Source organism: Sorex araneus, chromosome 1 (assembly GCF_027595985.1).
Source record: "Sorex araneus isolate mSorAra2 chromosome 1, mSorAra2.pri, whole genome shotgun sequence".
NCBI lineage: Eukaryota > Metazoa > Chordata > Mammalia > Eulipotyphla > Soricidae > Sorex > Sorex araneus.
In genome coordinates, this window is record NC_073302.1 from 144,579,539 (window position 1) to 144,607,030 (window position 27,492).

Genomic DNA, 27,492 nt, shown 5'->3' on the forward strand with positions numbered 1-27,492 from the left:
CCCCCTGTACACATCAGTTTGGCTCGTATTCCTCCAGAAGGCATCTCGGTACCCTCCTCGCCGCCCGCTGGCGTGCACGGCCGTGGAACCCCGACCTCCCGCTGCCTCTGCCCAGATTGCCAGTGCGCCCGGCACCTCCCCTCGGCTTCGCTGCAGTCCCTGCGTGGCACGCGGCGGGGAGAGCGGGCGAGCGGGGCAGGAGGGGAGTCGGAGCGTGCGGCCAGCGCGGGCCGGGGGCTGGGGCGCGGGCGGGCGCGGGCGGCGGGCGGCGCGCAGGGCCAGAGACGCGGGTCACCCGGCAGGAGCGCCATGGGCGAGGGCGGCCGCGTGTGCTCGGGCTACTACAGCCTCAACCACAGCTTCGTGGAGCCCTTCGCGTGCCCGCGGCTCGGCGACGGCGCCTCGCTAGTCTACTGCTGCGGCTTCGCCGACCTCAAGTACTGCTGCAGCGAGCCGGGCAGCTACTTCCCCTACAAGCACAGCTACATGTGGAGCCTCAGGTGGGCGCGTGGAGGGGAGCGGGGGACCCCCGAGCCCCCGCGGCACGGGAGCGGCCCTGGGTGGAGGAGCCTGGGCGGGGAGCCGGGACCCGCCCCCTGGCAGGCGAGGTGCGGGCTGGGGGTGCCCTCGGGGCTGAAATCCGGCGCCGAGACCCCTGCCCTGCTCCGGGCGCACCCCTGCCCCGGGCATGTCCCTGCTCCCGGCATACCCCTGCCCCGGGCATATCCTTGCTCCGCGCTCACCCCTGCCCAGGGCACATCCCTGCTCAGAGCGCACCCCTGCCCAGGGCATATCCCTGCTCATAGCGCACCCCTGGCCCGGGCATGTTCCTGCTCCCCCTGCTCCGGGTGCACCTCTGCTGCCAGCACCGCTGCTGCCCTTAGGCACGAGGCTCTGGCACACCTGATAACCTAAAGAAACAGTAAAGAAACAGTGCTCACGCGCTCGCTCTTGCTCCTTCTCCTCTCTCTCTCTCTCTCTCTCTCTCTCTCTCTCTCTCTCTCTCTTTCTCTCTCTCTCTTTCTCTCTCTCCCTCTCTCTCTCTTTGTCTCTCTCTTTGTCTCTCTCTTTGTCTCTCTCCCCCTCTCTCTCCCTCTCTCTCTCTTTCTCTCTCTCTCTCCTTCTCTCTCTCTTTCTCTCTCTCCCTCTCTCTCTCCCTCTTTCTCCCCCCTCTCTCTCCCTCTCTCTCCCTCTTTCTCTCTCTCTTGCTCGCACTCTGTCACTCTCTTCTGTGTGTGTGTGTGTGTTCGCCTCTTTGTCTCTGTCTCTGTCTCTGTCTCTATCTCTGTCTCTGTCTTCCCCTCTCTCTCCACACCCAGTGGTGTTGGGGAAGAAGGGGAGGCTGATCCAGAGTACCTGACAGAGGTACTTAGGATCAAACTGGTCTCCGGCGTGTAGAGCGTGATCTATGTCCAGGGCCCCATCTCTCTTTTCAAAAGTATTGGCTGTATTGAATAGGAAGGAGTTCCCTTGAGACCCAGTTTAGGACTTTACAAGGACCGGAGTATTCTCTTCCTGATCTCTTTAGGGGAGATACGGGCTTGGCTGTGTTCTTTACATCTCAAGGGGGCAGAGGTTTAGCCGCTTGCCTTGCATGAAAGCTTACACTGGTCTAGCCTGGGCACTGCACATGTTCCACCAGCACCCCGAGGAGTGACTCCCTGAATACTTAGCCGGTAGCAAGCTGAATACCATACACTGTGGTCCCACGTCCTCTACCCCCAACAGAAGTGTGTGTGTGTGTGTGTGTGTGTGTGTGTGCGCGCGCAGTGCGCGCACACGCGCCCTGTGAGATGCTGCACTTTTTTCTGCTTTCTGATCTGACACTGAACCCTCACGAAATTGGAGGCACACGACGAGGCAGAGTTTGGTTACACAGCCCCTACAACCTTTCCACGTCACCCAGTTCTTAACACCTGAGCCTTTTGGCCATTGCTGAAAAGTAAAGAGATTTTTTAAGGTGGATCTTACCTTTTAAGCCCCCCACCCCCCACCATCATGACGGGAATTTTATTTTGCTCCAACTACTATTTTGCAGATGCAAGCATTTTAACTTTCTTCACTCCAAAGGATTGAAAATTTGTACCTGAATCTATTAATTTGGATAATGAATGGGACAGGGACGTTCCAAAAAGAACTCCCATCTCACCTTCAACAATGTCTTATAAAACAACTAGTTCTTTTGAAAAAAATTTTTAGTCAGAGTGAATTGCAAGGTTGTTCACGATTGGGTTTCAGGTATACAATGTTTCAATACCAATCCCTTCACCAGTTTTCCCTTCACTCCACCAAAGTCCTTAACTTCCTTCTTACTCCCCAGCCTGCTGCTAGGAGAGGTACTTTTAAGATAAATTTTAGGCACTGTGGTTTCCAACATTGTTATTAATAAGTAAATCAATTGGTTCTTTTCTGCAGAAAAGAGAAACTACAGATAAGAGAAGTTATTATTTTTTCCAATACCAATAGCATGACCCAGCATTTGCTACACACACCAAATCTACCACAGAGGACTTTACGTGCTATTTCTTAAAGCAATAAAAGCAGTTTCATGTATTGTTAGCTTCCAAAGTACCTCAGAAGGTGTGTCCATGTATCTACTTCAACTCACAATATTATGATAGACCTGAATGCTACAAAATTGCAGGAAATAATGGCAATTTATTCTTATTATTTAGGAAAGCAATCGGTATAGAACTGGCATTGTATCTGGTCTTTTGGAAAAAAAGAAAACTTAATAACTCAGCTTAGAGTCTTTGGAATTGTTAGTAGAGGCAGCACCTCCGGCACAGCCCGGCAACATTTTGGTCAAACTCAGTGGGGCAAAGTCTGGGATCCTCAGATCCTTGAATTGTTTCAAAATGACACAGATATACAACCTTCCCCAGATAATAAAGGGCCCAAAGGAGCAAACAGCTTGATAGAGTCTAAAATTCAGCACTGACAAAACGGACTCAGCCCCTTGAGAAATATAAAATCATTTCAACCACTGGTATCAGTCGGCCAGATTAAACCTGGGGCTCTTACTAGTTCCTAAGCTCTGAGAGCTCAGCAGAGAGGTAAAAATTTCAGAGCTTCATTTCCCTCATGGTCTTTGCTCTTTATCACCAATTCAAAATGTTAAACTGTCTCTCTCTTTCTCTCTATATATATGTATATATACACACACATGTATGTATCTCCAATTTAAAATGTTAAACTCTCTCTATATATGTATATATACACACATGTACACACACACACACACATATATATATGTATATATGTATGTATGTATTCCAGAAGTCACCAGTATTTACAGTATTTATTCTGAGATTCTGAAGCTTCTGGTGAAAGTCAGGTTGTAACTTTTTTGGGGTATCCGAGTTGCTAAGCAGAAAAATTGTGACATTAATGTGGTAGCAGCTCACCCCTTTCTCCAGGTTTGAAAAGCAAAATGTCAGGGCTTACTCAGAGTGAATATATAACATATATGTAGAATGCTAACATTGAAACAGACGTTAAGCTTATGAAGATTGTCCTTTTTTAAAAGCTGAAGCAGCATGCCTTGTTCTAACTTTTCCTTCAGATTGCACTCCTTGTTTTTGTATATCAATCCCCCGCAGTATTTATGCTGAATTTAAACCTGTAGTTTTACATTTGATGCTGGGTCCCACGGTGAGGTGCTTCTCAGGTCTGGTGGTGCTGGAGGGTGCTCTATTGGACATCTATGAGGGCTCTACCCTCCAGTGCTTTGGGGGGACATGCGATGCTGGGGATCAAACTTAGGTTGATGCATATCCCAGGCATGCACTCTCTTTGAGTTATCTCCCAAACTTTGAAGATTTGAAGGTTTGAAGCTTTGAGGGTTTCTTTTTGGGTAATCATTTCAGGAATCTTTCCCAGGGTCTGGCCTCCTATCAATATTGTGTACCAGCTAATATTATTAAGACGTGTTTTGTCTTCATGTGCTATTGTATAGTTCTAAACATCCTTGACATCTGTGATCCAAAAAAGTAAGTTTTAGTGCAAACAATCATGACAGAGAAATTGACAGGTGCAGATCATCTATCTCTCAGGGAAAATGTGCACTGAGAGAAAATGACTATTAAACAATCAATAATGATTATTGTCATAAAATTACCTTATCATTGCACATGTGTAATGAAAAGGAGAATTTTTGGAAGTCTGATCCCACATCTCTGGATTAAGGATGCAGGGGTGCTTTGTCTGTTCGAATAAAGGACAAGTGGAGTGAGAAGAAAATTTTCATTTTCTTCTTTTTCCTAAAGCATTAACATGCCTCAAATCAATGGTCAAATTCTTCCCTCTCTTCCTTTTGATAATACATCTGATTCTTCAGGGTCTTAATCTTTGGGAAATGGCAAAAACCTAAAGGCAAGCCAAAAAGATAATAAAGATGATATCACTGTCACTGTCATCCCATTGCTCATAGATTTGCTCAAGTGGGCAGCAGCAACGTCTCCATTTTGAGACCTGTTGTTACTGTTTTTGGCATATCGAATATGCCATGGGTAGCTTGCCAGGCTCTGCCATGGGGGCAAGATACTCTTGGTAGCTTGCCAGGATCTCTGAGAGGAGCGGAGGTATCAAACCCGAGTCCACTGAGTGCAAGGTGAACGCCCTACCCGCTGTGCTATTGCTCCAGCCCATGAAGATCATGGAATCTCAATAATCACTTTGATGATTATTATTGTAAATATTGGCTACTTTTCATAACTATAGGTTATCAATAACTATTCAATTATATTTGCTTCAGTTTATGAAATATTTGGTATAGTTATAGGCCTATTAAACATGGTTCTCAACTGCCTCCCTTTGCTTCCTCCACTCCTATCTCCTCTCCCCAAGTAATCCAACTTACACTATCAATATCCATTGCTTTTTAATTTTATTTTGTTTTCTCTCTTCAATAGGTCCATATTATGGTATTTTTTTTTACTTCTGACATACATCATTTCACAAAATTCCCTAATAACAACCTTTCATCTTATTTTTATTGCTTAACAATAATCCAATGCATAAATGTATCACATCTTTATCCAGTCATCTAAATGCCTCCCATATTATAGCTATTGTAATAATAGTGCAGTATATATTATGGCAGATATGACTTTTGTGTTAATGTATTTATATTTTTAATAGATACCCTACGGTGGATTGTTGGATCCTATGGTAGCTCTAATTCTGTTTTCTTGAGGAATCTCCATAGTATTTTCTAAAATAGTTACACTAATATACATTCCTGCATTATACTTTTTGGGGTGGAGAGTGGAATTAAGTCCACACCCAGCAGTACGCAGGGCTTACTTGTGGCTCTGTGCTTAGAGAATCTCCTGGAATTGCCCAGGTGATCATATGTGGTGCTGGTATCAAACTGCATTGGCTGAGTACAAGGCAAGTGTCTTAACATCTGCATTTTCTCTCTGGATCCATATTAAACAGTTTCAATAAAGTGTGCACAAAACTATAGGAAAGTCATCAGAAGTATCGGATCCTTAGATGACTAAACTATAGTGTTTTATATATACATATATAAGATACATGTAGTATATGTGTGTATATATGTATATATGTGTGTATAATGTATGTGTATACATATACATACATACATACATACATATAATTTAAGGAAGTACATGTCTGTAAATCAGTCTTTGAGATCAGTCACTTTTTCCAAGCACGCTTTCCATTTAAAGGTTTAAGTTTAAATATTTATGGCATTTTAATGTTATTTTTCAAATAATTATCCTTGTATGTAACTGTGTTATAGGGACCTACAATTTAGTGCAGGTAAAAATAGACAAAAGTAACAGAAACAAACCTATGAACTCAGCTTTCAGAGCTATGGTTGAAAGAGCTGAAGGCTGTACTAACAGTATATTGGTGCTTTGGTGTTCTTTTTGTTGTGGTAACACATACTTTGAAGATATTGTACTGCTAAGATATATGGTCTTGTAAACTACTGCTATTTTAGTTCAAAAATTAATTAAAAATTTAAAACGACACAAAAATTAACCCCTACCAAGATGGATTTGGAGCAAATAAAAAAATCAGATATACCCTTAAATTTTAGAGAAAAACACAAGGGTTTTTTCCTTACTGCTAAAAGTCATGCTGTTTAAAGAAAAACTCATGCCAAACATAAAATTTATATTACTGTCACAAATATTGTGTTCCTTTAATTCAAACTTTTCTTTTCTTTTTTGAAATAGTTGTTTAGGTCTTATAGATCAGTTAAATGATATCTGGCATAAATGTCACCCAAAGAATTTCTGTTTCTGGCAAACACTTGCTTCACTATTTTCACAGAAATAAATTCATCTGTGGTGGTATATCTGATATTTCCTTCTAAAGTATCTAAACAGATTATTTGATTGAGATGTTTGAATTATGTTTAGAGAATCAAGTGATGTGTTTCCTATAGATGAATACTTATGGATTCTGCATTATTATTAACACATAAATACAGAAAATAGAAAAAATTAATCTGAAAAAAGTGACACATAGATTTCAATAGCATTATATATTAAAATTTGATTTGACAGAATGATGGAATAAGATGAATGACAAAACATGAATGACATAACAAAAATTCAATAATGAAATGTGAACATGTTCTTTTGTTGACGTGCAAACCAGTTCATGTGACACTCACATGCTCCCTTGTTTTCCACAGCATCGGTGCCCTAATTGGACTGGGAATTGCTGCCCTTGTTTTACTTGCATTTGTCATCAGCGTCTGTGTTCTTTGCTATTTATTTCTGTACACAAAGCCTCAAAGACTAGACAATGGCCTTAAACTTCAGCATCTAGCAGCTTCTTCTACTCTAGAAGGTAATTAGTATTTATTATTTGCAAATTACCTGTATCTTTTCAGAAGAATAAACTGTATCTAGGTAACAGATCATACTATTAACAGTGAATGCTTTCTACAAATTCAATTCATTGTGTCTTTAAAAACATATATTCAAAATTTGGCCTCCAAGATGAAATAGTACTCAAAGAAAAACAGTAGTCTATAAAAAACTCTTGTGGAGGGGCTGGAGCAATAGCACAGCGGCTAGGGCATTTGCCTTGCACATAGCCGACCCAGGTTCAATTCCCAGCATACCATATGGTCCTCTGAGCACCGCCAGGAGTAATTTCTGAGTGCAAAGCCAGGAGTGACCTCTGTGCATTGCCAGGTGTGACCCAAAAAGCCAAAAAAAAGAAAAAAGAAAAAAAAGAAAAAACCTTTTGTGGAAAAATAAAACTAGTCCTTTAATTTCACTTTCTAAATATTTATGTTTCTTTCAGTAATAAAGCTTTTATATTCTTGGAATTTTTTTTTTTTTGCTTTTTGGGTCACACCTGGCGATGCACAGGGGTTACTCCTGGCTTTGCACTCAGGAATTACCCCTGGCCGTGCTCAGGGGACCATATGGGATGCTGGGATTTGAACCCGGGTCGGCCGCGTGCAAGGCAAACGCCCTACCCGCTGTGCTATCTCTCCAGCCCCTATTCTTGGAATTTAATTCAATTTATTTACTCGGGTTTGGGGCCACTGCCAGTGGTAGTCAGAGCATGCTCCTGGCTCTGTGCTCAGGGATAAATCTTGAGCTTGGGAAATCATATTTGATGTCAGAGATTGAACCAAGGTTGGTTGCATGCAATACAAGTACCCTACCCACTGTATTATCTCTCCAGTTTTATTCTTAAAAATTAGAATGTTTTTGAAGGAGATAAAAAGAATAAAATAAGCAGAGAAACAAGATATCTAATAATTCTAAGTTTTGTGTTACTATATAATATTAGTCTAAGGTCAAAGTAGCATTTATTTATGAAGCTATGGAATGCTGAATTCAGAGCAGGCATATAAAATAATTCATAGTCACATAACAGAACATCAAATAGAAGATAGTCTTTGTTCTTGAATAGATGACAAACTGATATAGGTATGTGTCTGTCTCTGTGTGTAGTATAACAATTAAGTAAAATAAATTATGTTTGACTTATGGAATTTGGTTTTACATTTTTTATTATATAGTGTTATACAAATTCTGTTGTCATTATGTAACTCAATCAGAAATAATTTTCAAAATGTTTGTTAAGGGGCTGGAGCAACAGCACGGCGGGTAGGGCGTTTGCCTTGCACGCGGCCGACCCAAGTTCGATTCCCAGCATCCCATATGGTCCCCCAGCACCGCCAGGAGTAATTCCTGAGTGCAGAGCCAGGAGTAACCCCTGTGCATCGCCAGGTGTGACCCAAAAAGCAAAAAAAAAAAAAAAAATCAAAATGTTTGTTAATATAAATTCTATTAGTGTATTTAAAATATTATAACAACGAGTTAAATTATGTTTTGGTTTTTGTTTGTTTCTTTTGGTTTTTGGGTCATACCTGGCAATGCACAGGGGTTACTCCTGGCTCATGCACTCAGGAATTACTCCTGGCTGTGCTCAGGGGACCATATGCGATGCTGGGAATCGAACCCGGGTTGGCCGAGTGCAAGGCAAACGCCCTACCCGCTGTGCTATCACTCCAGCTCCTAAATTTTGAAACATATTTGAAATATAAATTTTAATTAAAATAGGGATAGATGTAAAATGTGTATCACTGTCATCCCATTGCACATCAATTTGCTCGAGCAGGCACCAGTAACATCTCCATTGTGAAACTTGTTGTTACTGTTTTTGGCATATCAAATATGCCACAGGTAGCTTGCCAGGCTCTGCCATATAGGCAAGATAGTTTGCTGGGTTCTCTGAGAGGGGTGGAGGAATTGAACCCGGGTCGGCCGCCTGCAAGGCAAATGCCCTATCCTCTGTGCTATCACTCCAGCCTGTAAAATGTGTAGATTATATAAATACATGTACATGTAGGACATATATTAGGACATATACTTTACATATAAAATATATAAAGCATAAAATAAGACACAAGTGCTTACTACTATTTATTTGTTTGTTGTTTTGGGAGCCATACCCATGATGGTCAGGGTTTACTCCTGGCTCTGTGCTCAGGGACCATATGACATGCCAGGGAACCAGACCATGGTTGGGCATATGCATGGCCAAGCACCTTACCTTTTCAGCCCTTTCACTTATTGTTTGTTTCTTTTTCTGAGGTGTGTGACAACATCCAGTGGTGCTTGCAGGCTATTTTTTTTCTCTTAGTAGAGTACTCAGGAGTCATTCTCTGGTAATTTAGGAGTGGGGGGTGGGAAGGAAGTGAACCTCTGTCCCTCAATCTAAAACATGTACTCTTTTTCCAATATTCATTAACTTCAGAAAGAATATGAAGACTTTTGTTTTTTTTTGGAAGAAATTGAGAAAATTCTCTGTCCATATGCTCTACCTTAGTTGAATCTGAGATACATTTCTGGGGCATATGTTCTGCCACCTGATCAAACATACAGCCAGTGCATGATGGCGTTAGCTCCAGTTTCCTGTGTAGAAGAGAGCTCTCTCAGAGGGTGCCCAGGGTCACAGAGCTACATCCCTTTGGAGAACTGTTGAAGTACTCCTCAGATATTTTAGAGTCAAACTGATAAGCCACGAGCTGAATTTACTACCATGGCTTAAACCCAGTTTCTCCACAGTCATAGAGGAGCAGTAGATTAATGATTATCAACTAATGATAAATTTCATTTTTGTCTCATCTGCTTGTGTTTTTATTTTAACATAGCAGTTGTCCATTGTTACTGTGCGTAAGAATCACCTAGTGGTCTGGTTTAAAATGCAAATGCCGGACTCTGCATTTTTATTAATTTCTTATTTTTTAATATTTAAACTACTTTTACTGAGGTACTATGGTTTATAATACTGGTTATGATACTTTCATGCACACATCATTACACTATACTTGTCACCAAGGAGCCCTTCCACCAACGTCCTAAGGACCTCTCCAACCTCTCCATCCTCATGTAAATTCAGATCTAACAACATAAACTTCAGCTGTGTTGATTTGCACCATTTGTTGTTTCTGTGCTATGTTTCTTTTTCCTTTTTAATCTCATATTTGGAATAAATCTCTCTCCTTTTTCTTTATTGTGGAGGCAGTGATACCTACACAAATATGTGACTAGGCTAATTGCCTGGAATTACACAAAATTATAAATTAAGAATAAATTGATAAAGTAACCTTTTCAAAAACTATATTTTTACCCTTATATTAATTAAAATTAATACTATGAATAATTATGAACTAATACATATTAATATTTACAATAAAATAGATAAATCTTACAAATGTAAAATTTAGTGAAGAGAGTTAACAAAAATATAGGAATAGAATCTGAATAGGCCTGTAGGAGTAAAGAACTGTGTTTTATCCTAATAATGGGAATATTAACTTTATGTTAGAAACATTATAGATACTGCTTGAATGTCTGCATTAATTAGTAAAGATTAGAATAAAATTCTCGATGTCAAAAAAGCACCTCAGGGGCTAGAGCGATAGCACAGCGGATAGGGCGTTTGCCTTGCATGCGGCCGACCCGGGTTTGATTCCCAGCATCCCATATAGTCCCCTGAGCACCTCCAGGGGTAATTCCTTAGTGCAGAGCCAGGAGTAACCCCTGTGCATCGCTGGGTGTGACCCAAAAAGAAAAATAATTTAAAAAGCACCTTATCAGATATATGACATTTAATATAAATGAAATGTTAATTGGTTGTGAATATATGCAATCCCTTAGCAAGATAGGAGTAAATAAACCTATCTGAGTCTATATAAGGACAACCATAAGCTCCATTAGTGAGTGCCATACTCAGTGTCAAGTATTGAGAAGCGTGCTTTGCCTTTAAAGAATTTTTTTTTTTTTTGGTTTTTGGGTCACACCTGGCGATGCACAGGGGTTACTCCTGGCTCTTCACTCAGGAATTACCCCTGGCGGTGCTCAGGGGACCATATGGGATGCTGGGATTAGAACCTGGGTCGGCCGCATGCAAGGCAAACGCCCTACCCGCTGTGCTATCGCTCCAGCCCCTGCCTTTAAAGAATTTTTGTTAATGCTTTTTGCAAGACTGGTTTCAAGGTTATGAATTCCCTAAGATGTTGACCTGTCCCTAAAGTCCTAATCTGAAGATGTGTTTTCAATTCTGAACAATAATCTATCTGAATAGGGTAATCATTTCACTGAGTTTTAAAAATACTATATCCCTCTATTCTCTTCTGACTCAGAGCCTCTCATTTGATAGATCTGCTGTGAATCTTACAGGTTTTCCTTTGCATGTAAGTTTCTTTTTTTGATCTTGCTGCATTCAATATTCTCTGTTTATCTTTGGGTCTTTGTCATTCTGGACACAGCATGTCTTGGTGTCTTCCTATTTGAGTCTATTTTTGCTGGGACCCTTTGGGTCTCTTTGATCTCAGTGTCTATAATCGTCAATTCTGGGAAGTTCTTATCTATAATTTCTTTAACCGTTGTTTCCTCACAGAATTCTCCTTCCTGTTCCTCAGAGACTCCAGATTTTTATATCGTCCCCTCTTGAACTCATCCTACATTTTTCTGATGTACTGTTCATTCTTTTTAGACTTTCCCCCCCACTTTATACTGTTTTCAAATGGTTTTCTCCATCTCATCTTGGGTGTTTCAATCTTTTTCTCAGATGCTGTTACTCTACTACTCAGTGTCTCTATTGAGGTTTTTAAAAAATAAAACCTACCATTCTCTTTATTTCTGCCAGTAGCTTTTTCATTTTATCTATCATACTTCCTGTATGATAGAAGTTTCGCTGACAACCTATGTCATTGTTATCTCGACTCAATTAACATCCTCACCGTGGACTCTCTTAAAGTCAGTATCTGAGGATTTACTGAGCTGGTTGGTACTGGTTGGTCCTTCCAGGTTATTGTTCTTACTCGTTGAGCTCGGTGGGCTTTTACTTCTCTTTCCTGATGTGTTTGCTCTTGCTAGGCTGAGGGTAACTTTGTAAGTAGCCACCACTGGGAGTCTCTGCAAAATTAAGCTGAAATTGTTCTTACTCTTCCTTGCCCATATTTACTTAGTCATAGGAAGCAAAACTATGAGCAGTGTGAAATTTGATGAGGCGCTGTCACGTGGCCATGTATGTGGTCACAAGCTTTAGAGTCTTTGGATATAGAAGATGAGAGATTCTGCATTTTTAAACAAAAGGCCTTTCTTCCTTCTCTCCTTGTTCCCAGCTAGATACATTCCATAGAAAAGCCAGAGGGAGTCTGTTAAAACCTAAGGCCCAAGACAAATACCAGATAATCTCACTTATAGGTGGTATATAAAGAAAGCAAGCAAGAGAAGAGATAATGTCTCTGTTATAGAACTGAGGTCACCGAGTGGGAGGTTGGGTAGGTGCATGCTCATGGGACAGGCATGGGCTGAAAGGGTCCTGTGGACTGTGCTGAAGAAAAAGGGACATTTTGATGGTAGGTGTGGTATGATAACATTGTACCCTTTACAAGCATTTATATTCTTGTAAACTAATGTTACTTCAATTTTAAAAACCCTTAGTCAAGTCATGTCACTTTTCTACTCAAAGCCGTGATTGCTGTCCATTTCTTTTCATTGAAAAGACATGACAGTCTGAACAGAGACTTAGCATTCTCAGCCATGCTGAGATCTTTGATGTTCTCTGAGATTACTGCCTCAGAGCTTTTGCACACCTTATCTTCAATGTTTAGAATGCTTTCCCCTTACATTTTTGCAAGACTTTCACTATCATTCAGTGTTTAATTTTTTATTGGAAGCCATCCTCAGCAGTGCAGAAGGAGAGTAAAGAGGAATAGGCTTATTTCATTGCTTTGGAGGGCTACCAGGTCAACAAGAGGAGTGCTGGAAGTGGGGCAGGGGACACGCAATGCCAGGAATGAAACTTGGGGTCTTATCCATGGCAGGCATAAGCTCTGCTTCTTGACTTAACAACCAGCCCGTTTCTCATCAATTTATTCAAGCAGGCACCAGTAATGTCTCCATTGTAAGATTGTGAGACTTCTTGTTACTGTTTTTGGCATATCGAATATGCCAGGAGTAGCTTGCCAGGCTCTGCCGTGCGGGCAAGATATTCTCGGCAGCTTGCCGGGCTCTCCAAGAGGGGCAGAGGAATCGAACCCTGGTTGGCTGCATGCAGGGCAAATGCCCTACCGCTGTGCTATCGCTCCAGCAATAACTCGAAAGATGGTGAACTATGCCTGGGCATGGTGAAGCCAGAAGAAACTCTCGTGGAGGTCCGTAGGGGTCCTGACGTCCAAATCCATCGTCTGACCCGGTATAGAGGTGAAAGATTAATCAAACCATCTAGTAGCTTGTTTCCTCCGAAGTTTCCCTCAGGATAGCTGGCGCTCTCGCACCACCACCCACACAGTTTTATCCCATAAAGCAAATGATTAGAGGTCTTGGGGCCGAAACAACCAGCCCATTCCTTGAATATTTACTAAAAGTCTTTTTCCCTAGTCTCTGTATGCTTTTAACTTCCCTCAATATTTTATAATCCATGTTGCTTTTACTTCCTCCTAAGTATTTGCTTTTAACATATTATATACTTCTCTTATTTTTGTTTACTTTTCCTCCTCTCTAACTAGAAAAATGAGTTCCAGGAAAGGAGGCATTTTTGTCTTGTTAACAGTGTGTGCTCAGTGCCAAAAATACATAGAAAGGGGCAGAGATGACAGCCCAAAGCCTCCCCACTGCACAGTCACCACCCAACTTCAGAGTCCACTGCTCAGAAATTAATATGTTGAAAAACTCAGGTATGCAAATTTTGTGACTGAACTCTCCAGAGGACGAGCTACCTCTTTCCATCTCCCTGTACTTCTGGAACCCTCGGCAGTCATGCACATGCCTCAAAGCCACCACTCAGTTAAAAATTTAACTCCAGCTATATCATCCAGTTAAAAATTTTTGACTTCCTGAAGTAACATCTCAAAGTCTACAACACTGATAAACCAGGAGTAGTAGCACACCAAATTGCATGGGATGTAATGTAGAAGGCAACCAATTTCCATTAACAAAATGAAAACACAGAGGCTTAACCTGTAACACTGTCACTGTAGCACTGTCATCTCTGTTGTTCATTGATTTGTTCGAGCAGGCACTAGTAACATCTCCATTGTGAGATTTGTTGTTACTGTTTTTGGCATATCGAATATGCTACGGGTAGCTTGCCAGGCTCTGCCGTGCAGGCAGGATACTCTCTGAGAGGGACGGAGGAATCAAACCCGGGTTGGCTGTGTGCAAGGCAAACGCCCTACCCAGTGTGAAATTGCTCCAGTCCTAACCTGTAACAATATCTTAATAATATCTTATAGAAGGACTTAATGACTCCACAGTGAGATACAACAATCTTAACTAACTTTCTTTTAAGGAAACATTTTGTGATAATTCTTTTAGCAATTTTTTTTATAACAAACTATATAAAATAAATTGTTGAGGGCCTGCTATGGGGCAGGCTTAAGGGGTAGATGGGAAAATTGGAAATAATGGTGGTGGGAGGGTGTAATGGTGGTGGGATTTGGTGTTGGAATATTGAATGTCTGTGACAAATCATCATGAGCAACTTTGTAAATCACAGTGTTAATATAAACTATAAGGCAAAGATACAAAAAAAAAAAATTAAAAGGAGTGGGGGAGGCCGAGAGACAGTATAGGGGTTAAGGCACTGAGATCCAAGGTCAGTTCCTGGAACCACATACGGTCCTCTTAGCATCACCAGGAACAAATCCTGAGACTGCTGGATGTGACACAAAACAAACAAAAACCAAAAACCTCAACAGATATTTGTTGTTAAGGTGAGGATACAAAATAAGAGTATGTACATTTAACAATGCCTACAACGATCTTAAAAAATGATCACTTGTATGCCAGAACGCTGCATAGAGGCTAACATATTTGCTTTACATTTGCTTTACAGCCCCAATTCAGTCCCCTGCACTGCATTTGGTACCCCCAGCACTGCCTGGAGTGATTCCTGAGCAGAGATCCAGGAGCAAGCTCTGAGCACAACCAGGTATGGCCCTCCCAAACAAACAAAATTGCATAGAAACTGATATTTTTCTATTTTTTCCTAATTTTTTTTCATAGAAACAGATCCAAAGTTTTATTTCACATTGGTTCTGAGGACTTAGAAACAGTATTAGTTGGCTTATTAATTCAAGTTTTGTCGTTTTAGTGGTGCTTAGCTAAGGAGATCCATTTCTGAACTTTCTATGTGGTTAGTTAAGTGAATTTCTAAAAGCATTTCCACTCTGCAATTCTCAACAACTATTTATCAACTCATACAATTCAGTCCATATACCTTTTCTGAGTACTTATTATAGCTTAGCAAGGGTTTTATAGGATCATTGACTTCTTGCTCTTTCCAAATGATTTTGGTTCTTTTGTGTTGATTTCAACCAGGAAGGTGAGTAAGACAAAGTGGAGAGCACAGAAACAAAAACAAAACAACAACAACAAAACCAATATAAATGGACTAGAACAGGAAGAGAAAAGGGTTTATATTTTCAAATAAACCTAAGAAGTGCAACTTTATTTGTTTGGGAGGGCCATACCTGGCTGTGCTCAGGAATCACTCCAGGCAGTGCTAGGTATACCAAATGTAGTGCTGGGGATTGAGTTGGGGCTATAAAGCAAATAAAAAGCAAATGTCTTAGTCCCTGTACAGTTTTCTGACATAGAAGTGACCATTTTAAAAGGTCATTGTAGGCATTGTTAAATGTGCATACTCTCTCCCAATAACTCCCCTACCAGGAATGGATGTTCTAGTTAGTGAGAAAACGGGCGTTTTGTTTCCTTTAAGGAATGCCTTTTAAGAAAGAAACATAAGAAAATGTTTGTATAATCACAAGTAAACATGACATCAGCAGGAAAATTGATTCCAACAGTTCCTTTCTTTCGAAACTATCCATTCTTAAGAATGAACCTCCCGTTATTTTGAATTAATTTTTATAATAGATGCCACTTTTGTTACAAGCATCTTGAATAGACCTCCAGTGAAATTGGTTTTTGTTCACATGCTAAGTTAGGGCATTGGGCTTTGTTGTCGTTTCTATGAATGATAGTAATTTTAATCTAAAATAGCTTGACTATTTTCCAAGAATTTTGTTTTGTGTGTCTTTATTCTATTATTTCATTCTTCTTAATGTATACCATGTAAGATTTTATATACTTTTCAATAGAATCTGACAATAGCAGGTTCTGGGTAGTTACTGTAGCCCCGGTTTTTAACTGGGCTCTCTCCAGGTTCACTTGGTATAGAGGCCCTATTGCTAGACAATTGATTGACCTTAAATTGTGTCCATAGTAATTTTCTTCCCTTTAACTTGTGTGTCACGCATTTTGTGTGTTTCAAAAGCCAATATTTAGAAGATTACCAGTGCTTATAAATCGTACTGTACAGGATGTACATTTCTGAGCAAAAAATGTCTGTGAAGAACAGCTTTCTGAGTAGACATTTCTGAGGATGAGGGCTCTTTCAGCAAGCTGCAGAAATAAAGGCTGATAGGGAAGCAATTAAAAGGGTGAAAGTCCTAGAAGCCTGCTTCTTAAACCTTCCTTTAGAGTAGTTTCTCCAGATGAGTTTTACTGTCTCCTAGGGTGGTGTTGGTGGTGGTTGGGGATGAGAGCATTGGGGGGTAACAGTAATCTTCTGGTACAGTTGGAACCGTTTGTATTTGTTGGCTTAACTACATTTGTTGATAGACTTCCAGAGAGGCATTGAGTGATGTTCTTTTTCCTTTTATTATTTTCCTGAAAAGGGGGTGGAAGGTTTAAGTTAACCTCTGCTATAGAGAATCCTTAAAAAGAGGCAAGAAAGGAACATGGTTCAGGGGTGAGAACAGGAGTCGGGGGCGAGCTTTGCATGCACAGGACCCAGCTCTCCCTTTTCCTCCATAAGCTACTCTCTTGCTGTCCCCCTTCGCCCAATGAAAGAAAGGAGTATGTCTTTAGAATTCTAAGGGCTTGAATGGAAAGGTCTTCCTAAGTCTTACAAACATTTAAACATTTTGAAATTTCAATATTATTTTTAAACATTTGTGTGACTTTCAATATACATGTTATAATGATTTGTTTTCCTTACCAATAAAATATTCTCACATCTGAGTATAGCTGATGATTCATTGACAATCTAGTGTGCTAGATAGGGTGCAAGATCTGGGATCAGAGTTTTGTCATAGAAGCTGTAGACGTAATTACAGTTAGAACAGGTCATAGTAAAGTTTCTTGGTACAAATAAGATAAGACAGTTGTGCACAAATACTAGACAACCCAGGGCTGTGTTCAGTGGTATCACTGTATCACTGTCATCCCATTTGTTCATCAATTTGCTCAAGCGGGCACCAGTAATGTCTCCATTTGTCCCTGTCACATGCTAGTGTAGCCTGATGGCATTTTGAGGTATCTTTCAGGGTCAGGGGAATGAGGACCACCATTGTTACTGTTTTTAACATATCGAGTACGCCACGGGTAGCTTGCCAGGCTCTGTCATGCAGGCAGGATATTCTTGGTAGTTTGTAGGGCTCTCTGAGAGGGATGTTGGCTTTTGGGGTGGCCTCTAATTGCATTTACAGGTGTTCCCAGTCTACTGAATGTAAGCTTTTGGTCAACTCACATGTTGTAACGATCTACACACTGAAAAACATGCATCTGCCTGTGTCTCTGGGCAGCACCTCAGGTTGGTCTCCTTGAGGTTGATGGAGTGTGCCCGGAGGTTGTTGAGCAGTTGGCAGAGCAGGACCCTATCTCAGAGGGTCTGTGCCAGGTTGAAAACCTGTGCCAAGTCCCAGGTCACCCAATGGTTGGCTGACAGCACCCTGGAGTGGATGAGTCACTGCGCGCACTGCTGTCATTGCTCTACATCCAAGGGGGTGGTTAGGAGGTAGTAGCTCTTGAACAGATGTCAGTGAGCAAGCACCAAGCCCCAACCCACGGACAGAGCTGAGGGAGGGGAAAGTCCACTCCTCTATGCTCTGGAAGGGGTGACTAGGGGGTCCTTTGTCCAGCTAGCTCTCCTTCCCTCCTCGGACCTCAGGATCAGAGGTGATGGGCTGGAGGGTCTTGAGTCTTGGGGAGGGGGCTTTGAGGGCACCTGTGCTTACCAGGACTCAGGCTGCAGGAGACTTCTGGGGGAAACAACCATCTGGCCGCACCCGCTATTTAGTGGTATGTTTGTTAAAGGGAGGTGAAAAATATGAAGATCATATGATTGTTTCTTTTGCTTTTGAACAAATTGGGACTTGGACAAGCTAGGCTGGGTCTGACATCTTCCCCAAAGACCCCCTCCCAAAGACCCCCTCCCTCTCCTGGAAAAAAAAAGTTTTCTTGGGCCAGAGAGCTAGTATAGTGGGTGAAGGCATTTGTTTCCTTGGGTTTGGCCCTAGGACCACATATAGTCTTCTGAAGCCCAACCAGAGGTGATGCCTGAGTAGAGTCAGTAGAAAACCTTGAGCACAGATAGGTGTGACCTCCAAACAAAAGAAACATATATGATAACTTTGTTCTCAATTCATCTTTATTGCAGGAACATTAGAAACTATAAATAAGCAGTTGTAGCACATGATACCACTAATCTTTGAAATATAAAAAATAGCATATTCTCCCCCTCTGGTAAGCTTCCTACAGAATTTCAGTTCTCAGTTTCTGTTGCCTTTTGGCACTTATTATTTCCTTACTATGTTTATTTATATTCTACATATAAGAGAGTCATTCTGTATCTATCTCTTTTTTCCCCCTAACTTCACTTAGCATGATGTTTTCCACATCTACCCATCAATCCATCATTGTAGCACAATTCACAATAGCTAAAATCTGGTAACAACCCAAGTGTACAGGAACAGACGACTGGAGAAAGAAATTATGGTACATATACACAATGGAATACTTCTTGGCCATAAGGAAAGATGAAATCAATGCAGTCTTCTTCTATATGGAGAGATCAAGGGAGCTTCATGCTTAGTGAAGTCAGGAGAAGGACAGACACAGTTTCTTATATGTAGAATGTAAAGAAACATAATAGGGGACTAATCAATGCCCAAAGGCAATAGAAACTTAGAACTGGTCTTCTGTAGGATGCTTACCATAGGGGGAGTATGTGCTAACATTTGTTACATTGCAAATATTAGTGAGATCATGGGGAACAGTGTTTGTTTCTTTATAGCTTAAAATTTTTCTACAATAAAAGTGAATTAAAAGCAAAATTTTGTTTGTTTTGGAGCCACACCATATTGTGTTCAGGATTTTCTTCTTACTCTGTATTTAGGCATCATCCCTGGTGGCATTTGGGAAAACAATGTGTAGGGATCAAACCCAGATTGGTCAGGGCAAGCAAGCACCTTGCTTACTGTACTGTTTCTCCAGAGGTTACTTATTTTAAAATAGTCTGTTAATATTAATTCTGACCCTTACTGTGGGTCAGATTTGACCCATGAGATATTCATTAAATCAGATATTTGCATTACTTTGAAATATACATGTGTTTATAAAGCATTTTTTGCTTTCTGCCACAAGATATTCCAGAGAATCTTGCCTTTTCCAGCCGTTGAAACTGCCATTTGCCAATAAGTCTGGTTAATTTCACTTGGCAATGAGAATTAACCTGGTACTTTATTTTAAATCAATTTGTTTTGAAGTGAGAATTTTATTGTGCATGTGCTGTCTCTGGAACCCAGGATCTCACACAAACATAGCAGTGTTCTACCAAGGAGCTACATTCATGCCCATCAGTCAATAATTCTCTCTCTCTCTCTCTCTCTCTCTCTCTCTCTCTCCCTATCTCTCCTTTTGGGCACTATGGTTTGCAATACAGATACTGAAAGGTTATCACATATATCCCTTTACATTCTTTCAGCACTCAGTTCTTCTCCAGAGTGATCATTTCAAACTATCATTGTCATAGTGGTTCCTTCTCTGTCCTAACTGCCCTCCCTCCCCCAAATTTTGCAACTTTCCAACCATGGACCAGTTCTTTTGGCCCTCATTTCTACTGTCCTGGGGCATTAGTCTCATACTATGTTTTCTTTTTTCCCACAAATGAGTGCAATTATTCTATGTCTCTTCTTTTCTTTCTGTCAATAATTCATTTTTAAAATCTATATTGGTATTTATGTTTGATACAATAGATTGTTACTTTCAGTAATACATTGTGTACTTGTGACTTTTAAAATGCATAATACATTTATGGAATATAAGCATTATTCTATACAGTCTTCAACTGTAAAGATTAGTTGTTTCCCTGATGAAGAGCATTCATTTCCTTCCCCATTATCAGTCAGTAATTCCTAAGCCACTAATATACCTGAAAAATTTGAAGAAGCTATATAGTTTCTTTAAATAACTGATCAGACTCTCTTTCCTCCCTATTTTTCTGTTCACAGTTTCTTGGCTACTCAGCTGCTATGTTCAGGTTTTCAAATAAACTAAAGTCACACTGTCAAACATTTAAAGATCAAGTGGTATTTTGATGGGTTTTGTGCTAAATTTATAGCTAAACTTTAGGAGCTATTTTCTTAATGGGAGGCTTAGCAGCCCTACAACGAAGCTGCTCAATGTTCTTGTTAATTAAAATGTTCGATTTTTTATTTTTTAATGGTATTTGTTGTTTTAGAAAGGCTTTAGTCACTATTAAGATCTTAGTAGATGATGGGGTAATTTGAATTCAATGGCAGAAAAAAGGTCACTTTTTGTCTCCTACAGAGAACTTTCTACCTAAAATAATGAGACTGGAATTTCCTTTGACTTTTTTTTTTGTTTTAGAATGTATAAAAATCAGAGATACTATTTCAGTGGGCATTTGTGAGTCCTCAGGTGCAAGGTTGGGCAATCCCTGCTCATGCTTAGCCAATAAATAAAACAGGTGCCAACTGTGAAAATTCATTTAAAGAATTTAAAATACTGACTACATTTCTTTGGGAACCCTGTTGTTGGTGGTGGTAAGAATTTAACAATGCAAACAAGGAGGGAGATAAATTGTGAAAAAAAAATAGAATGGGAGAAACATTTATGAACAGACTGTTTTCACTCATTGAAGGATGAAAAAAAAAACAGAACAAGTCTAAGATTCTAACTTTCACAACAAATTTTTGACTATTTACATAAAATACTCACGTAGTTTATTATTTCTCTTTCCCTAAAGGGAAGGTCTTTCACTGAAGAAAAGAGAAATCAATAGATCAATCATTAGGTTATTGACCAAATTTTGCTCACTTCACCACTGAGCTGGAACAGTCCTGTGTATTGAAGGGAAACGTTCTTTCATTAAAAAAAATAATAAAAAATTGAAAAACACCTAAAAAATAAAGCAAAACAAAAAAAAACCCAACATAAAAACAAAACAAAACCTTTTAGGGGCAAATTTAAAATTGATTGCAAAATGTAGATTTTTTTTTCCCCACTGGATGATATAGTCAGCCAGTTGATTAGTAATTATAAGCTGCAGAACGGTGATACAGAAGCTAAGATAAGGGAGACAATGACAGAAGAGCTTACAGTGCTGCCAACTAAGCAGGAAATGAAGCCCTGCCGAGGTCCCATCATTACTGTGATATTTTGAAATGGCAGAGAAGAGCAGAGTTCACAGGAGAGGTGTAGATAAATGAACCCTTGAGAAATGACTCTGAAAATGAGTGCAAAACTGAACTGTTAGCAACAGGAGAGAGAAAAAAAGGGAATGCCCTGCTGCAGAGGCAGGGTGGGGTGTTGGGTGTTGGGGTGGGGGTGGTGGAAGGGCTACTGGGAACATTGGTGGGGGAAAATGGGCACTAGTGGAGGGATGTAAACAAAATACAAACATGAAAGTTCCTAAGTTTGTAACTGTACCTCTGGTGATACACTAACAAAAAATTTTTAAAAAGTAGATTGGTTGGTTAGTTTGTGATGGTGATAGCTAGATTTTGTCTGATGACTTGCTTTGAATGATACATTTGATATGTTTGATGAATTGAATTTAAATTTTGGCAAAGACCAAAAGTGTCATTAAAGTACCAGTGTGCTCAGAGGCACAGGATTAAAGGATGATAGAGATTTACATATGAGGACCAGCCCACAGACCAGAATGAAGATGGAAAGCCAAAAGCAGAAAGAGCAACTGATGTAAACACAGAAAAAGTGTGATGCTGGATCTTTGTAATCTGCACTCAAGTAAAGAAAGAGGAAGAATTTAATAAGGAACAAAAAACACTTTATGTGTGACAAATCCCCTGGGAGCTCAGTGGTATTATAGATTTTTAATTTAAAATAATGCACTTTGTAACTTGTGACAACAATGAGGCAGCCGGTTTTATTCCTACCTTTTTTAGTTAAAAATATCATTTCTCGTTATTAAAGGAATAGTAGGAAAGGTTGCTGAGAATTTTCCTTATTTTTCTTTTAAAATAATTCCACAGGGCTGACTATGTAGTTGACCCCCACACTGCTAGCTTTTACACATTTCAATTATTCTGACTTACCACGGACATAGATAGATAGATAGATAGATAGATAGATAGATAGATAGATAGATAGATAGATATAGATATATGGAAATTACTTCTGGATTTTTATGTTATAGGCAGAGTGAACACTTGGCCTGTTGACTTGCTAATCAGAGTTCCTGCTTCAAATGGTGTCTTTTTGTTTGTTTGTTTTCTAATGTAGGAGTATAGCTATTTATTCAGCCACTGATTAAGCAGATTGAATTGGGCATGAACTCCACATTACTTTTTTTTTTAATTGAATCACTGTGAGATGATTACAAATCTTACAAAGCTTTGTACACAAAGTGTACTTTGTGTACACAGTTTGTAACTTAGTACAGTTACAAAGCTTTCATGTTCGAGATTCAGCTGTACAATGATTGAATAGCCATCCCTCCACCAGTGTGCACTTTCCACCACCAGTGTCCAGTATATCTTCGCCCCTCCCCCCATCCCAGTCCTCACCCTGCCTCCATGCAGGCAATTTTCCCAATACTCTCTCTCTCCTTTTGGGCATTATGTTTTGGTCAAATTTTCCCACCACCATTCAAGCCTGCTTGCCGGGGCAGATGCTAGATCATTTATTGTCCATTGCTCATTTTGAATATGTTGGGTGCCGCAGCCACACATTTCTGGAATCCTAGATTGTAAATGGCTGGTTTCCAGAGACATTTCTGTAGGACATTGATCCATTTTGGGATTCAATTGGGCATCTCTGGGCCAGGGCTGTTGGTGCACTAAGATGGCACCTGGAGGCACATTGTGGGGGTGACAGCCAGGCTGATGACTGGGCGGAGAGCTGGGGAGTGATAGCCCGGTACCTCTGCCACATGCGGCATGGAGACTTAGTCCTGGAACCCGCATACCTAGACCTTGGTTGTGGAAGCTCTTGGTCACTGGGATTCCATCTGGAGTAGGTGAGGAGACTGCACCTGCTCCATCTGGGGTGGCCCAGTGAAATTGGCTCAGTATGGGGTCTGGAGAGATCTCCGGTTCTGTGGTGTCTTCCAGGACTTGCTGTTGGGTCTCTGGCTTTTGATCTCTTTCAAGATTTATTTATGGGTCTCTGAAGCAAGGCCAGTAATAGAGTTTACAGGGTGATACTGTAGTTAATTTGTGGGGGTGACTGCCAGTGCTTCCATGTGTATTGGGAAATGGGGGTCCAGCCTAACTCTGTGAAAGCCTGGAGATTTCAGTCACAGAACCCGCATACCCTAATTTTTAGCAAGATATATTTGGTGAGATGGTGGAGACAGGCCAGGGGTATGGCAGCGATTTTGGACTGTGGAAGAAAGCGACTGCTGGGGGCTCTGCTTGGGCAGGCTCGGGCCAACCTGCTCCCCTCTGATCTACCCATCTGTTAAGCCATGTGCGGGTCTGAGGTTAATTGTGGCTTTTGGTCTCTTTTGAGATTTATCTCTGGTTCTCTGAGATAAGGCTGATAAATGAGCTTGTATAGCTGAGCCGGAGGTGGTTTGTGGGCATGGCTCCCACATACCTAACTTTTGGCTGTTTTCTTGGTAAACTTGGTCCCAAGTTGTTGGGGTCCGGCCAAAGGCACAGTGGCAATCTGGGGCTGCCAGAAAGCCTGGAGGCATCATCAGGCTGCGGATGCACTCCCCCTGCAGGTATTGGTTGACCTGTTGGTGGCATCATAACCCCAGTACGATGTGTAGAACAAACCTTTTCTTGTTCTTTAGCAAATTGGCTTTGTTGGGAGAATTGCTGTCTTAAGAAACCAATCTAAGATACAGTCTTTGGCCCTCCTTGCATTGGTTAGTAGGATCTAGAAGTCAAGTTACTAGACAGGCCTGGAGAACAGGGTCTTCACAAGTCCTAGGTAAAAATAGTATAGTATAGTAGTATAGTCGTAGGCCAAGTCAAGGCCAAAGTGTTTTTTTTAATCAGACTGGAATGAGCATTGCAACTCTGAATCTGTGAGCAGCAGACACATTTGATAAGCTCTTTCAGTTGTTGCTACAATAATCATAAAGGAAACCAGAGCTGTCAGGCTGGTAATGACTATCAGAGAACCTCAAAATAACTGAGAGAGAAAGTAACTTTCTGAGTAATCTTGCATACAAAGACAAAAGCAAAAATTATATGTTACAAAGTAAAAACAAATGCATTGAATGTCTGATTAAGACATTATGAATTTTAATATTTAAAAGGCTTAGGAAACACGAAAACTTTTACCAAAATTATAATTTCATGACTTCCAGAAATTTCATTAAAACATCACGGTCATTTTATGTATTTAAGGAAATGATTAAGATACAAATACTGTTCTGATAATGAAATTAATTTACATCTTATATTGTGATCCTTTACCTTTAACTGTTGTGATACTGGAGTACAAATTGCTAAACATGAAAAGATAAACCTACAAATATTTTAATTTACTTTTCAAATATTAGGATAAATAATTTTAAGGGCTTCCATATAGAATATTTCCATTATTTAAGTGTACCACTGTCACTGTCATCCTGTTGCTCATCGATTTGTTTGAGCGGGCACCAGTAACATCTCTCATTGAGAGACTTATTGTTACTGATTTTGGCATATCCAATACACACGGGTAGCTTGCCAGGCTCTGCTGCACGGGCTCAATACTCTCGGTAGCTAGCCTAGTTCTCCGAGAGGGGCGGAGGAATCGAACACGGGTTGGCCGCATAAAAGGCGAAAGCCCAAATGCTGTACTATCGCTCCAGCCCATTTAAGTGTGTAATGTGCAAAATGAATCTAACATATTTTAAAGCTTATCCTGCAAGTAACATCCAATAATTTTTCAGTTACTCAGTAGGATTTTATGCTGGCTTGACTTTATTCATTGGTATTGGGGTGGGATCTTCAGCAGCACTCAGGAGGCCTGGGAGCATCACTGGTGATTTTTGGCCAGTTGGGCCAGTGGTGGATGCAAGGACCAAGGATGAGCTGCTGCTCAAGCCCTATGGCACCAGGAATACCCAGAACACCTCTCTAGGACTGCATTCAGCCTATGCGGGGGGTGGGGGGGGTGGGGAGGGGAACAGGTGGTGCCAGGAATCGAACTTGGGTCATGTGTCCTAATTACTCTCTTATTTTCTGGTCCCTACATTTATTTAAACAGTTTTACACAATAATTGGGCAGATGGCTATATGCCAGATTAAAAAATGTTATGCCTACAATGAATTAACTTTAAAATTGAATTCTATGTTCAAAGTGTTATTATTAGAAGTTTAGAAGCCAAACATTAAATAATATATTTTACCATAAAAAGTTCAGAAAACTAATGAAATAAAGTTATATATATATATATATATATTGTACTACTCTAGGTCCTACATTTTAAGTTTCTAGTATTTTAGTATTATTCCAAAGTGCAAGAGTTGTAGTAATATATTATCCTTCAAAACTTGTAACCTTGTGACAACAATGAGGTAGCTGGTTTATAGTAATCTAGACCCAAGAATTGTAATAATATATTATTCTTCAAAACTTGCAAATATTATTGCCTCTGGGTGAAGGGAAGGTGCAGAGAGAGAGGAGCAGTGACAGAGACAGACAGAGACACAGATTATACAGGATGAGAGAAGAGAGGGAGAGAGAAGAGAGAAAAGTGGAGAGGAATGGGACAGAGAAAGAGAGAGAAAGAGAGAGAGAAAGAGAGAGAGAGAGAGGATCCAAGGTAAGGTTAGTAAAACTGTCCATATTTCAGTGTGTTAAATATTAGAAATAAAAGGAGAATGGGGTAATGAGCTAGGAGAGGAATGTTAAGTCCAATCCTCAGCCTAACAGTAATGATAAGTTGAGTTCTGGGTAAGTATTATTTTTTTGTGGATATAGTTTTGCATACTTTTTTGACTTAACATAGTTTGAGCTTTTGCAATTTAATCACATTGTTCTTGGAAATAACTTTTTCAAATGAAATTACTGCATGATACTTCATGCATGATAATTTAGCAGTTCTCTTTAACTGGAAATGTAAAGTGTATAGAGTTTTTGGTATTGAAAATAACTTATAAACATCTTTATATATAAGTTTTAGATTTCATTTCTGATTATTTCCTTTGAAGCCTCATATTAAATTGCATTGTAAGATAGGAACACTTCAGATTAATGAGAAAAATACTGTACCAATTTATATTCCCATCATGGCCAGCAAGATTATTTTTCTCTGTGCCGAAATGAGACATATAAAAATTATAAATTATCTTTTGAATTTACCTTTCTTTCTGACTTACATTCTAACTAGTTCATTTTGTTTGGTGTATTTGCAGGCGACTCAGAAAAAAATCAAAGTCCCTAATTCAAATGCAGCATCAAATTCAACAAAGGAAGTATTTTATAATGCTGTTCATAAAATTCAAGAAAAAACAATGGATAACACAACACAAATCAGCATTACTTGCTAAGTGAAAATTCTGTGTTGTAAAAGCTCACTGGAAGATGATGTAGTACAAATAAAGAATGCATCTCAAATACCATTTGTCATCATTATTTTGGAAAAATTTATCACTCAGAAAAACATTTGATTGCTCAATTAATTTATTAAACACTCATAATGGTTTCTGATAGATTTCATGTCTATGTCTGTATTTGGTAATTAAGATTTTTTTTGCATTGCATAAAATTATACTAATACTTCAGGAGAAATTAAAGAATTTATCAACAGCACAAACCTCTCAGTACGGAATAATGAAAGTTTCTCACACATCACCAGCATTTCATTATTTTTTAGTAATCAGAGGAAGTATTTTTGACAAGAAAGGAAAATTTTAGGAAATGCTATTATCAACTAGAAATACTTATTATATCTCTTAAAAATCAAGTGATGTTTTGTAGAGGATTTACTGTGCACACAAAAAATAAGTTAACATTCAGTAACAAAATATACAATATTATGTTTGCTATGAGAAAACAATAACAAAAATCTACCACTGAGCTCCTAGAAAAATTTGCTTTTGAATCACAGTTGATGGTGCTCAGGGCTTACTCCTGGGACGGTTTGGGGGATCATACAGGGGCCTGGGGTTGGCACATTCAACCTGGGTTGGCACACACAAGGAAGAACCCTACTCATTGTATTTCTTCTTTGGCTCTGGCTTCATTCTTGAAA

The 27,492-nt window shown here is 40.0% G+C and overlaps 1 protein-coding gene across 2 annotated transcripts; it reads left to right on the plus strand.

The window, feature by feature from the left end:
• Positions 1–208: 208 nt before the first annotated feature.
• On the plus strand, positions 209–26,914 carry SHISAL2B (shisa like 2B). Of its 2 annotated transcripts, XM_055119297.1 has the most exons (4): positions 209–500; positions 6,677–6,834; positions 14,860–14,955; positions 26,654–26,911. In XM_055119297.1, the coding sequence occupies exons 1-3, from the start codon at positions 310–312 to the stop codon at positions 14,943–14,945; spliced, it is 435 nt and encodes a 144-aa protein (XP_054975272.1). In that variant the 5' UTR covers positions 209–309; the 3' UTR covers positions 14,946–14,955; positions 26,654–26,911. The 2 variants fall into 2 exon arrangements, with proteins under 2 accessions (XP_054975272.1, XP_054975280.1); XM_055119305.1 differs by lacking the exon at positions 14,860–14,955 and having other exon boundaries at positions 26,654–26,914.
• Positions 26,915–27,492: the final 578 nt, after the last annotated feature.